The sequence below is a fragment of the Lipotes vexillifer genome, unplaced genomic scaffold, assembly GCF_000442215.2.
Source record: "Lipotes vexillifer unplaced genomic scaffold, Lipotes_vexillifer_v1.1 scaffold1495, whole genome shotgun sequence".
NCBI classification, from domain to species: Eukaryota; Metazoa; Chordata; class Mammalia; order Artiodactyla; family Lipotidae; genus Lipotes; species Lipotes vexillifer.
This window is the reverse complement of record NW_006781409.1, coordinates 98,388-111,567: the sequence shown is the minus strand read 5'-3', so window position 1 is coordinate 111,567 and position 13,180 is coordinate 98,388. Positions and strand designations below refer to the sequence as shown.

Sequence of the window (13,180 nt, the reverse complement as noted above, 5' to 3'; positions counted from 1 at the left end):
ATGATGTTGCAATTTTGGGGACATTTGACCACTCATGGGGACAATGAGACAAAATAGGTGAAATCAGGATGACCCAAGCAAGTCTGTGCAGGACAGCCAACCTCTTCACGTATGGCCCCTCCTTCCTCAAAGGTGCCAGGTTAGTGGTGCCATAGGAGGCACCCAGGGGAGACACACAGATTGCAGGCTGCAGAGCCAGCCTTTGGCAGCCTGCAGGGCTCTCTGTGCTGGAGACTGAAAAGAGAGAGGGTGGGAAGAATTGCACTAACACAGAACTGCCATCTGCAAGGCCAGCCTCATTCCTTGGCCTGCCCTCTGTTCCTCTGGACACCACACACCCAGTTCATGCAATTCTGCTCCTTTCCAAAGCACCACACTGGAAAATAATAACAATCGTTCACATTCATTGAATGCGCTGTGTCAAGGACTGGATCAGGCTCTTGCCGTGGATTCACCCATGAACCCTATTCGTTAAGTACTACTGCTCTCTCCCCTTTCAAGAGGTGGAACAGAGGCAGAGAGAGGTGAAGTAAATTGCGCAAGGTCACACAGTTAGAAAATGGCAGAGGCAGAATCCAAACCCAGATGACTGGCTCTGCACCCACCCCCTAAATTGTTCTGTTCTGCTCCTTCAGTTCACAAAGTTTCCTTTTTCTCTTCCCAGCTGGGTCTGGCTGCACCCTTTGACCCAGACTTGACTCTTGCCTTTTTTAGAACTGGACCTTTATGATCACCAGCCCTCCTGCCCTCTCCCCAGTTTCAGTTCTCAGGGAACTAAGTGAAAAACAATGTGTACCTGTTCTCAGGGGGGCTGCGGTCCTTTGCCTGATGGCCTCTGGCTAATTACCACCATCACCTGGAGCAGGCCCGGGAAACCCAGATCCGTCAAGGGGAAGTGGTGCCCACCTGAGATAGCCCAGTTGTCACCTCTGGCGAGCAGAGCAGTTGCACCCAAGGCCAGCTGCCAGAGCCACCTCCCTGTCTCCAACCCTGCAGAGCTGCTGACAGAGACCAAGGCTCCAGGCTGCTTTATCTCCTGCTAACACCCGTCTCCTCTCCCTCCTCCTCTATCTGGGGGTTTCCTTGTGGCTCTAATGAAAAACCCTTGTATCACATTGAAAAGTTGCCAGTTATTGCTGCTGGGAATAAAGTGCAGTCTCTACTGGGTGGGGACTCATGAAAGCTTCAAGCTGCGGAGAGAGGAGTGCAGGACTGGCATGAATAATCTCTTCAGTGTGAGCAGCCTCTCAAGCATAATTAGATAGTACCCCGTGGTAAACAAACCAACAATAGGCACGTCCAGCTCCCCTCCCCCACTGTGGCTGTCTCCTTTCCCAGCTTGCACACCTGCACAGCTGGCCTCCCTCGTGCTGACTGGTTTGGGATCTTTCCTTACACCCCAAAGATATGACCAAGCTGGGTGTCCCCTTTGAGGTGAGCTCTCAGGTCACTGTGAGTGGTGGGCAGTGGCTTCCCCAAATCCTCGGAGACCTGGTCAGTCCACCGCAGAGAATTCAAACTGCAGGTTCCTCGATCTACTCGGAATCACTGAATCCAATTCCCTAGCACTACGGCTTGGGAATCTCCATTCTTAACCCCCTCGTTCACCTGGATGATCACGCTCAAAACCACTGACCCCAGCAACCAGACCCAGGGAAAGATGCTCCCGCATGCAGGCTCTCCTAGGACTGCAAACTTTAAAGTGCCCTTGCAAGGCTAGCTCTGACCCTCACAGTATCCCAGGACAGCCATTTCTGTCCCTTTTTCACAGACAAAGAAGCTTGTAGTTCCTCACAGGCTATGACACCAATGGAATCAAGGTCCTCCCAGCTACCTCACTAACAAACACTCTTCTGGGACAAAGGCAACCACAGTGAGATCTAAAAAGCAACCTGAGAGCCTGTACTCTGGAAGCCCCACATTATGATAGTGGGGTGTGGTGGCTCCCCAGCCACCAGGCTAAAACTGTGACCCCAGAACACTCGTCTAGACGTGAGCTCCAGCCATGGCAGTGTTCTCAAGCACGTGCATTGGGGAAAATGGGAGTATCAGTGATTCTCAACGGGGTCGATTTTGTCCCCTCCTGGGGACATTTGGCAACGTCTGGAGACATTTTTGGTTGTCATAAACTGTGAGGTGGGGTTTTGGCACCTAGTGGGTAGAAGTCAGGGATGCTGCAAAACATCTTATTGTGTACAGGGCAGCCTTCTGCAACAAACAAGTATTCAGCCCAGAATGTCAATCGTGACACTACTGAGAAGTCCTGGAATAGATATAAGATGCCATTGAAGAGATGAGCCCATATCCAGGGATGTCCTTGGCCACTTGAGGGCAAAGTGTGAATTCCGGTTTGGCGTTGGGTGTGGAGTTTTCTTTGCCTCAATCTGCTGTTATTTATCTAGAAAGAAGATGTGGATGAACCCAGGGGCCAGCAGAGAAAGGCTTACAGGTTGAACACACAGCCAGCCCTCTGTGTGAGGTGGGCTTAAAGGACCCACTTTACTGTTAAAGCCAATAAACACTAAGACCCGGCTCAAGCCCTTGAGCTTTCAGATATTGGTCATTGCTTTACCAGTAGCATATGGATGAATAAACCTTCAGCTTGGGGCTGCTTGCTCAGATTTATTCCATACAGACTCCCCAGGTGGTCCCCCCTCTTCACGGAGAGTCCAAACACAGACCGTTTCGTTGACAAAATTGAGTTTCCCACGGGTTAACAAGGTGAAACCAGCTCCTGGTGCAGACTGTAGCACAAATGCCCTGGCGGAAGCCAGGCTGGAGGTCCCAAATATTTTCTTTACAGTTGATTCCATGCAGTTGGCTGGTTGATGGTGTGTGGAGGTGGAACGCCTCCTGATGGACCAGTCCCCTCCTGTTTGCACAGCCAGCACCTCAAAGGGCATACGTAATTTCTTTCCCCTTATAAAGTGAATCTGGGCATTTTATAGCCGAAAAGGGAGCAATTCCATTTGAATTAATCAAGAGGCTGAAGGTAAAAGTGCATTAGGTAGCTTTTAAGGATGTTCTTCCTTGATTGACAAGTTCCCTCGGCCACCCCCCTCAAAAGCTTTAGCAACAGAACATTTCTTGACATCACTCAGGGGAGGTCTGCTATCTTAGCTGTACTCACATAGGGTCTGTGGTTTTTTCACCCATCAGTTTAAGAAATGACTGTGGTCTGCCTTTTGGTACACACTTGTTAGCTATAACCCTGTAATATTTCTCCTTTGTTAAATTAGAAGAAAGTAGTAATATTATTAAGGGGAAACATACCTTTCAGCCACTTTGGACATTTTTAAACGATGCCTGTCAATCTGTGCATTCAAAAATGTTATCTGGGGAAAGGCAGAACAGAAGTGTTAAGACCAAACTGGAATTTTTTCCCCCGCTTCACCCCAGGAACCCAAAACCTGTATTTCTACCAAGATCCAAACACCTCCTCTGGACAGACTTCTCCAGCCCTCCAACTCGACACTCCAGCAACCATTTTGCCCTTTTGGAAATTCCTACCACACTAAGAAACACTCTATAATTTAGCCTACATCACATATTCTCCTGTGTTGTGTTACAGCTTAAGTTTTTTTTTTTTCTTAAATAGATCTTTATTGGAGTATAATTACTTCACAATACTGTGTTTCTGTTCTACAATAAAGTGAATCAGCCATATGCATACATAGATCCCCGTATCTCTTCCCTCTTGCGTCTCCCTCCCACCCTCCCCATCCCACCCCCTCTAGCTGGTCACAAAGCACCGAGCTGATCTCCCTGTGCTATGCTGCTGCTTCCCACTAGCTATCTGTTTTACATTTGGTAGTGTATGTATGTCCATGCCATTCTCTCACTTTGCCCCAGCTTCCCCCTCCCCCAACCCCCGTGTCCTCAAGTCCATTCTCTATGTCTACGACCTTATTCCTGCCCTGCCACTAGGTTCATCAGTACCACTTTTTTTTTTTAGAGTCCATATATATGTGTTAGCATACAGCATTTGTTTTTCTCTTTCTGACTTACTTCACTCTGTATGACAGACTCTAGGTCCATTCACCTCATTACAAATAACTCAATTTCGTTTCTTTTTATGGCTGAGTAATATTCCATTGCATATATGTGCCACATCTTCTTTACCCAGAAGTGAATGAAAACTTAAATATAGTATATATTCTACAAAGCTTAGCAACAGCATGGAGGTAACACACACACCATAAGGATCTGGTTTGGCTAATCTCCAGCGATCTCCTACCCAACTTTCACACCTACATCATGCCCATGTGCTTGGTGTATTTAACTGGCACTGAGTAGCTATTTTCCATACAACTGTTTCCTTTTCCCCACTCAATAATAAAGTCGTTAAGGGAAGGCACCTCACAGTTTATACCTTTGGGTGCCCCCTAGAAGCCAGTAAAGCATAATGTAAAGTCAAGTCACTTCATTACTGGTGAACCCCTGGAAAGCGGTAATGTAATTAGGCATTGTCTGTGACCTGGGTTGACCAGTTAACTCCTCAGCATGAAGGAAAATAACATGGAACCAAATAATGCTGAAATGGCATTGTGGGTAGGGTTTGCTTTATCTGTCAACCTTCGTTTTGAATCAGAGCAATAAAGTTGGTGGTCCTGAGCTGGCTTACTCTGGAAGTGCAATACAATTTTAAGGATGCTGTGACACGAGTCCCTCCTGCCTCCAGCTCCCACAGCGTCTTGGGGGAAACCCAACTACGGCAGTCAGCCCATGGTGTTGGCGTAACTCATTTATGTCCTTTTCTAGTAACTGCTGGAGTAACTTGGTAGAGAATTTGTCTTCTCGAGCCTCCGTGAATTACTCACACACAGTGCCCATAGGTTCAAGTCACCCACAGCTGTGTTCCACTGTGCTTTCCAGGAACTCAAAGCTCAGTCAGCCTCCAGAAGTGGACATTCAAAAGGTTTTCAAGCTGGCCACATCTCCTCCTTAGAGTGCGGTAGCCCATTCATTCACCTGTTTCCGGATGTCCTCTTTTGTAGTTTTCCTGATTGGCTGACTGGGGACGTGCACTGGGCTTTGCGACTGGGATTCTTCAGTCACGCCATATACTGACTAGAGAAGAAACAAGAATATTGAATCATGCACCCTCAGAGTTGAAGGGGGTCCGAAGGGTCAGCTAGTTCAAGTGCTCATCTGATGCTTCCAATCCCCTCCATGACATCCTGACAATAAGTGAGTGTCCTCTGCTTGAAATTCTCCAATAATGGGAACTCTGCCTCTTGAGGCAGCTGGTCCATCTTTGAGTTACAACTATTAGAAAAGCTTTCCTTTCATTGAGCTTTAATGGTCTCCTTGTGTATCAGTGTTTCTCCAAATACAGTCCATAGACCATCTGCAAAGAGTTATCTTGGGTACTCGGTAAACAGGTACATTGCCGAGTTCTACCCAAGACCTCCTGAATCAGAATCTTCATGGGTGGGGTTCGGGAACCTGCACTTTCATCAAATGCCCCAGGTGATTCTGAGACACAGGAAAGTTCAGGAACAATTCCTGAAGATTATGCAGGAAGATAAAGATCCCCTTTAGATTTTCTCTTTGTCAGCAGATGACATGCCTGTCTGGTACAAACTTGAGATGGCAGGGTTTCCGATTTTTTCCTTTTAAGCTGACCAGTTTTCTGGACACAGATTTTCCACTTCCCCGCAGCTATAGCTACTTTTTAATCTGTTCCTTTTCTTAGAGACAGATTAAAGACAATCTTTGTTCTGGGAAAGAAATAAAACACTGAAGGGTGTGCAATTTATAGCTGAAATCTATAAAATCAAGAAAGGCTCAGGGTGCGTGTGGGCTCCATGAAATTCTGGAATATTAGAATTAGGGGGCCTTTAAAGACTAAATGGGGACATTTTAAGACTAACATTAAAGTATAATACAGTGGGCATCAATATCTCAATGAAGAACAAAATATATAAGTGAATTCAAGAAGTTGATATATATGTCATGTAACATATATATTGATAGAGGAGAGAGAGCCACTGCCCCTTCCAGTATAGTGAAACACAAATGATCACTGGATCATTCACCATTGGGTGAGATGGTGATTTGACTTTGGGAGATCTAGCTATACTAAAAGACTTGCATTTGTGTCAAAGTACCAAGCTGGCCTTCGCCTGTGGTGTTGCCCTACTTTTTGTTCCTTATGTTTCCCTTCCTCTCTGCTGTCTCCCCAGAGCCAACTGCTACTTACCCTTTAGACCTCTGCACCCTCGAGCCTGCTATGGAAACCCTTGGGAAGCCCCTGGTCTGGGGCACCCTCCTGGTCCTCCTGAACCGTCTTGTAATTCCCACCGTTGCCTGCTGGCTTGCTTCATGCCTACCAGGCTGTGGGCTTTGTTAAGACTTGCCACTATATTTCCACAGCCAGAACGGTGCCAAGCACACGCCAGCCACTCCATAAATATTTGTAGAATGAATGATATGGTTTCAAAGGATGAAACGGGGAAGAACTCCAAATAGTAAATTATTATTTGAACAGTACCGGAAATGGAAGGGCGATCCCAAGAATTTTTAATTCAGCTAAACTAGCGAACCTTTTTAACCTTTTGTGGGTTCTTCAAACGTCGACATTTTCTGATATCCATTTCTGTTGTGTTCACACAGCCTGGCTGAGAGAAAAAACCATCATATAAATTACTAAGTGAAAATCATACTTTCCAAGTTGGCTCAAGTGACACTATCAGAACCAATCTTTATCTTTTCCATTACAGATAATACATGACTACCCCCATTTTACCATTTACAGTTTTTTTCTTTTACAAAGGTGTTTCACCTTCAGTATGTGTTCCGCCACAGAGTTCTCATATGAATTAAAACAGCTTACCTCATATTACCTAAGGATGATAAGTAGAGAGTACAGTGTACAGTTTATAAGAGTAAACTTATTATTTAAATTGGTGGATGGCTTCAGACAGAGCCTTTGTTCTTTCATATACCTAACCATCTAAAACCACTCCACTATCAGGATAGGGAATTTTTTTTTGGGGGGTGGTTTGCTTTTAATCAGACTTGAGGAAGGCTGACATAGCTTATTCGTTTTAGTTCCATTTCATGAGGAAAATGTAAGACTTATTTTAGTAATACGAAATTAGAAATGCGTGAAACCTCATTATTCGTGGAGTTTGTATTTGTGATTTTGCCTACGTGGTAAAATTTATTTATAACCCCCAAGTCAGGGCTTGTGGTGCCTTCATGGTCATTTGGGACGTGCGCAGAGCACGAAAAATGTTGAGTTGCCAGACCTACGTGTTCCCAGTGAGGTGCCTTCTTATTTCATCTCATGCTGCAAACAAGTGTCCTTTGCACAGTTTATTTAGCACCAGTTTTACACATTTTTGTGTTTCTGTTGGTGATTTTGCCCAAGCCCAGTGCTGATGTGCTGTCGAGCATTCCTAAGTGCAGGAAGGCTGGGACGTGCTTTAAGGAGGAAATAGGTATGTTAGATAAGTTCCATCTAGGCGTGAGCTATAGTGCTCTTGGCTGCGAGTTCAATGCCAGTGATCAACAATATACATTAAATAAGGTGTCTTTAAACCGAAACACACTTCAAACAAGGTTATGTATTGATCAGTTGATGAAAATGTGACTGGAGGCTTGCAAGAACCTAACCCTGTATCTCTCCCAGGATAATGTAATGGCTCAGCATCCACTAATTCAGTGCTCTCGGCGACTTCATAGAACATAACCACTGTAACAACAACGGTTGCATTTGAAAGAGAACATTCTAGAAGTTGGAATTGAATGACAGTAGAAATGGAAATTGCTTAACTTAGGACTGGAAACTTCAGGGCCCAAAGTTCCCCAGGTGGAATTCCCACAGCTCCCCATTTCTAATTCCATATTTTCATGGATGTATAATTTTTAAAAGGTGGAAGTGACATATATTCCAGAAAATCTACTGAGACAGTATGAATTAATGGCAAAACCAATTTCACAAAGCTTAGCAATTTTCTTAAAAGTGAGACGCCTGGTGGCTAAAGACAGTCTTTTCTTTTAAGCGAAGGAAGAGAGAAAATGTAAAACTTAGAGAACTAAGCAGAGCTTTCTCACCACTGGCCTGTGGACATCCCAAAAGGCTCGTTCTTGACTATCCAAAATTTTCCTCTCTGTCTTGTCCTTTTTCCGATCAATCCTGAAAGAGTGAAAAAGGGGAAATCAGAGGCTTTTAATTCTGTTTTTCCTCCATGATCCATGTGTCAGCTCTGTTCTCCCCTTTTTAGGAGCTTAGTGTGCACAGGGCTCTTGGCACCTGTGTGGTCTCTGCTTTCTGCAGAGCTATACAATATGGCTGTATGGTTCCCTCAAGGAAACCTCAAGGAGCCCACACATGGTAAGAGAGCTTGTTTTCAGCTAGGTTGCAAATGACCAATTATGTGTAATGAACAGGGTGAGCCTAATGAGGGTTCAGGAATGCAGCTGTCCATTTGAATTATTAAGATTTGGATTATGAAGAGCTGCATAAGTTGTTGACGTGCCCCGCATCCAAGTGGCTACTATTGCATATTCAAATTATGGGGAGGAATATAACCATAGGCTTGTAGTGTTTCATCCTCAAACTTGAAAGTTTGCTTTAGATTCAGAATCAGTAGAAATGTCTTCAAAATGCTGCAATTATGTGTTTTAAAAGTCACTTAAACCATCTGGCTTCCTAAAAGCAAAGTAATAACCCTAGTGTGTGACAAGATCCAGAAGGCAAATATCTCTGGCCTCAGCTGGGGGAGGTACAAATTGCAAGACAGACAGACAGACAGATTCTTTATGTTGTGATCGCATAGATAAGAGTGTTAAAAAAAAAAAAAAAGCCGGTATTACTTCATATTATCTCTCTAAGTAAAAGGTAACTCGGATTAATTGCTTTGTAACTGCTGGTTCTTGGCTCTCTTGGGAGTACTTTAGTTTATTGGACTGACTGAAATAAAGTCATAATAACCCTGTGAGTTTTGTGATAGTTACTGTGTACTTAAATGGCCCACAATTATAATGTAATCACAGAGTTCATCAAAAAAGTGAATCGAGAAATACCGCATATGTAAAAAGTGGCACTTTTCCCTCCTTTTATAACATTCGATGCTGTGTGATCCCGAAAGTGTAAATCAGCCCTCCTCTTCACTTCCCGGAGGCTTCTGAGTGCACTGGCTCAATCCTGCCTCCTTCTCACCTATTCACCCACCCTCCTGCTTTCTCCTTCCTCAGGGGCCAAGGCTCTTCCTGATGCAGCTCAGCATCCAGTGTCTGGTGTCCACCTCCCTCGGGGGTTTCTGGGAGAACCGGGGTGGTGGGTAGGCCTGTGGATTCATGGGTGGGGGGTAGAGACTGCAAAGGGAGGGGGAGAGCGATGACACCATGAGGCCCACTGGACCCAGTGACCTCAAGTCATTGCCATCTGTGACCGTACCTGTGATCAATGTCACCCACACTGCCCAGAGAGTGTACAGGGGGTCCTCTGAAGACCCACGGGGGCTGCTCAGGTGCAAGTGGTGCCCAGAGAAAAGGTACTCACCTCCTCCCAGCTCAGCATCCCTTTCCCACCCACTCTTCTGCCCCATTTCTTCCATTATCACTTGAAGCTAAATAAGAGCCCATTGCTAGAAAGGATAAGAGAGAACTGCACCTGAGCAAGTCCATTTGCCAGAATCAAAAGGATCTGGTTGATGACCATGTTTGTGGGGTGGGGGACATTTACTTCCCCCACTTCTTCTGTTTCCTTAGAGAGGAAGGAATTTCCACTACAACTCGCTGGGAAGGAAGAATATGGGAAAAACACTCCAACTTTCTCCTCCTTTCATCTCTTGTAGACTTAACTTATTGGCAGATTTGAAAGAAGAAATTTAGAAAGCTGGGGCTTCCCTGGTAGCGCAGTGGTTAAGAATCCACCTGCCAATGCAGGAGACAAGGGTTCGAGCCCTGGACCAGGAAGATCCCATATGCCGTGAAGCAAGGAAGCCCATGCGCCACAGCTACTGAGCCTGGGCTCTACAGCCTGTGCTCCGCAACAAGGGAAGCCACCGCAATGAGAAGCCCGCGCACCGCAATGAAGAGTAGCCCCTGCTCGCCGCAACTAGAGAAAGCCTGCGTGCAGCAGCGAAGTCCCGACGCAGCCAAAATTAAATAAATTAAATAAATAAATTAAAAAAAAAAAGAAATTTAGAAAGCTGAGGTCGGTCCTTCTGGGCCCTGTCTGGGTCAGCCTATTCTCAGGACACCTGTTCTCTGCTGCGTGCAGTAAACTTACAGGGCTGGACTCTTCCCTGAGGTGGGACAGCCCTGCAGATACCCAGCTCTGCCCAGGATGTTTAATTCCAGGGTAAAGATCTGTGGTCACAGATCCAAAATCATGTCCTATAACTAGTTTATCAGTAACAATCTGACATTTCAGACTCCAAATGTCTGATGTCTGTGCTTTATTTCTGATTAGTTCTGAACCCCTCCCCTCGGGAGATACGGTGGAAGGGCCACTTTTTGGCCTGCCTAAAACTCCAGTACGTTTTCCTATGAAGACCAAATTTCCAGACCAACAAGTAAAGTGGGTCTGATGGTTTTTAGCCTCTGAGCACAGAAGATTTGGAAATCTCCTTGGGAATTAGGTACATCTTCTTAGGACCAGAGTTCTACGTTTGGGAGGAGCCCCATTGCCTGCTCAAACACACGCTTTGGAAATTGTTTTAGAGTGCCATGGGTGACAGAGATGCAACTTATGCATCCTGAACTTGATTTCTACTCAGTTGCTGTCATGAGAGAGACAGTGACTAACCATAGCTGGCTGGCCATGGAAGGAACCCCCACTCTCACACCACCTCTGATTTCCAGAGAGTGTTTTTCTCTTTGCAAGGGTCTCTATTAAGTTCACCTACTTTACTTGTGCTTCTGCTTGCATAAAGATGAATTCCCACTTCCTTGCAAAGGCCCTCTGGAGTCTTGCTAAGTTTTCCTAATGAGAAATGAAAATCAACAAGAAGGCATTAATCATTGTAAGTTTGCACATTGACAGCTATGCTTATTACAAGGCAGCCATCTATTTTGGTTACTCCCAACAAAACAGTAGGGCCCCACTTTAAATCCACTGGATGTGAACCCAATCTGACTTTGCACCAGACCCTGCTGTACAGAGCAGAACTATTAACATTCATTTACACACCCATTAAGTCTGACGTCCCTGTGGTTCCCGATTCCTTTTTTCTTGTGTGTTTTACAAGAACACGACTCACACAGCACTTATAAAGGCCACTGAAGATAGGGAGAATTGGTTGTGGTTATTCACGCAGGATTTATGGAAGGCATGAGGGGTGTTTTTGCAACTGATTGCAAAACCAAGAATGGATGTCTCAAGACTTGTCTTCCAGCAAGCAGAGGGCTAGGAAGGTGGCAGGAAAGGAGAACCCAGAGGACCTGGCATTAACAACTTTGAAAGTCCAGACTCAAAAGTGGGAAAGAAGGGAGTGTCTAGGTTTGTGATGGTCATGAAAGGAAAACCCCAAAACAGAAAGAAAGAAAAGGCATCCAGGGTCACCTTTAGAGGAAGAGGGGAGAAGTCTTTTCTCGAAGCCTGTGGAGTAGCCTAGTGGCACAACAGGACAGTGGGGAGGGGCGTTTCACAGGTCCCCTAATGACCCGCCTGATCCTGATGGAATGCAAGGCAAGAGCCCACATTATGCTGTGTATTTTCATAGAGCTCATGCCAACACTAACTGATGACCTTCATTAGTGGATTATTAACATAAAAGGAGCTTCGGTTGAAGACCAACACACGTGAACTCAGTTATTACCAAGGCTCGCTGTACGAGTACCTCAAAAAAACTGTCCCTTAGGTTTTCCCACTGTTCACAGGAAGCAAAGCTGGTAAAGCCTGAATGTCAGTCAACTGGGGAGCAGTTACATAAATAATGACACAGTCATACCATGGAATACTAGGCAGCCATTAAAAATGAGAATGTACATGATTATTACTGATATGGAAAGATTCTCCACATCCTTACAGTATATGACTGGAAAAAGAAGCAGCTTATACTATAATGTTTGTGGTGTGATTCAAGTTTTCTTGTTAGAAAAAAAAATGTATGTACAGAAAAAAGCTTAGGAGAGAAGGATTGCAGGCTATTTTCTCTCCTTTCTTTGCTGTTTGAATTGTTGTTTTTACAAAGGGACGATGTAATCAGAAAACATTAATAAAATTACTGAATTTTGAAAACAAAGTGTCTTTTTAGTTTCTAACCACTTTTAGACAGAACTTCAACCTGAAAGAACATCTTAACACCATATTCTTTACAAATGCCAAAGCAGAATATTGTAGGGTAAGAGAAAAGAAAACAGAATAAAATATGTCAGGAGTTGGTGCTGTCTTGTTTCCGTTTAGGAGCTTTTTTAAACAAGGGAACTACAGGGAAGGGAGACATGGGATGGAGGGGCCACATGCTTCTGCCATCTGGGTTGTTTCTGTAGGTCATATTCAGGAAGTGATGTAGTCATGCCAAAGTTAAAGCACTTTGCACTGTGCGCACAAAGAGTCAGACAGCAGTCTTCTAGAAGAGGGGTGATTGCTGGTGCACGAGGGCAGATAGGGCAGGGACTGGGTGCCTAAGATGCTCAGAGCCACAGAACCGCCATGCTAGGGATGCTGGGGAAAAAATTATAATGTTCCAATAGATTTATGTTTCACGGCTCCCTTGGATAAGCAAACTTTAGCCAGGTCCTAACACTCCCAGTAAACTCTTGTACTGCAACCTGCACTGCTCTCTCCCCACATTCACAGGTCCTGTGATGCCAGTGGGATCAGAGAGGGTGGAGGGCCATGCACCGATCCTGCTCTCTGATGGCATGCACATTCCCCTTGGGCTGCAGAGAGGGGAGTGGTGGCTCAGTGCATTGGTGGGCTTGGGTGTAGGTAACCAAGGGTGACAAGGTTTGGTAGAGTGGGGCCTCACGCTTGGTTTGGAAGACTGAGACAGCAAAAGTGGGAGGGACATTGGGGAGGTGGGTGGATCTGAGGTGCTGTTCATGCTGGATTATCCAGGGGAGGATTCTTCACTGCCCCTAACGTTGCCCCTCCTCCTAGCTGCCAGCTCTTCAGTCATTCCATGGCTCTGCAACACCTCCTCTGGAGGGTATAAGAAAAGTTGGCCAGTATCCTAGGTTTTCTGTGACCCATACAAAGTGTGGTTTCGGGGAAAGA

At 45.3% G+C, this 13,180-nt stretch overlaps 1 protein-coding gene across 5 annotated transcripts in view; it reads right to left on the bottom strand.

The window, feature by feature from the left end:
* The window catches only part of RGS6 (regulator of G protein signaling 6), a 188,270-nt gene that overhangs the window by 77,399 nt on the left and 97,691 nt on the right, over positions 1-13,180 (bottom strand). For all 5 annotated transcript variants that reach the window (XM_007454735.1, XM_007454733.1, XM_007454736.1 and 2 more), the window contains exons 6-10: positions 10,866-10,942; positions 8,065-8,146; positions 6,549-6,623; positions 4,972-5,070; positions 3,274-3,335 (exon numbers count right to left, since the gene is read on the bottom strand). In XM_007454735.1, coding sequence (XP_007454797.1) covers positions 3,274-3,335; positions 4,972-5,070; positions 6,549-6,623; positions 8,065-8,146; positions 10,866-10,942 — 395 coding nt within the window. The remainder of the gene's footprint in view (positions 1-3,273; positions 3,336-4,971; positions 5,071-6,548; positions 6,624-8,064; positions 8,147-10,865; positions 10,943-13,180) is intronic.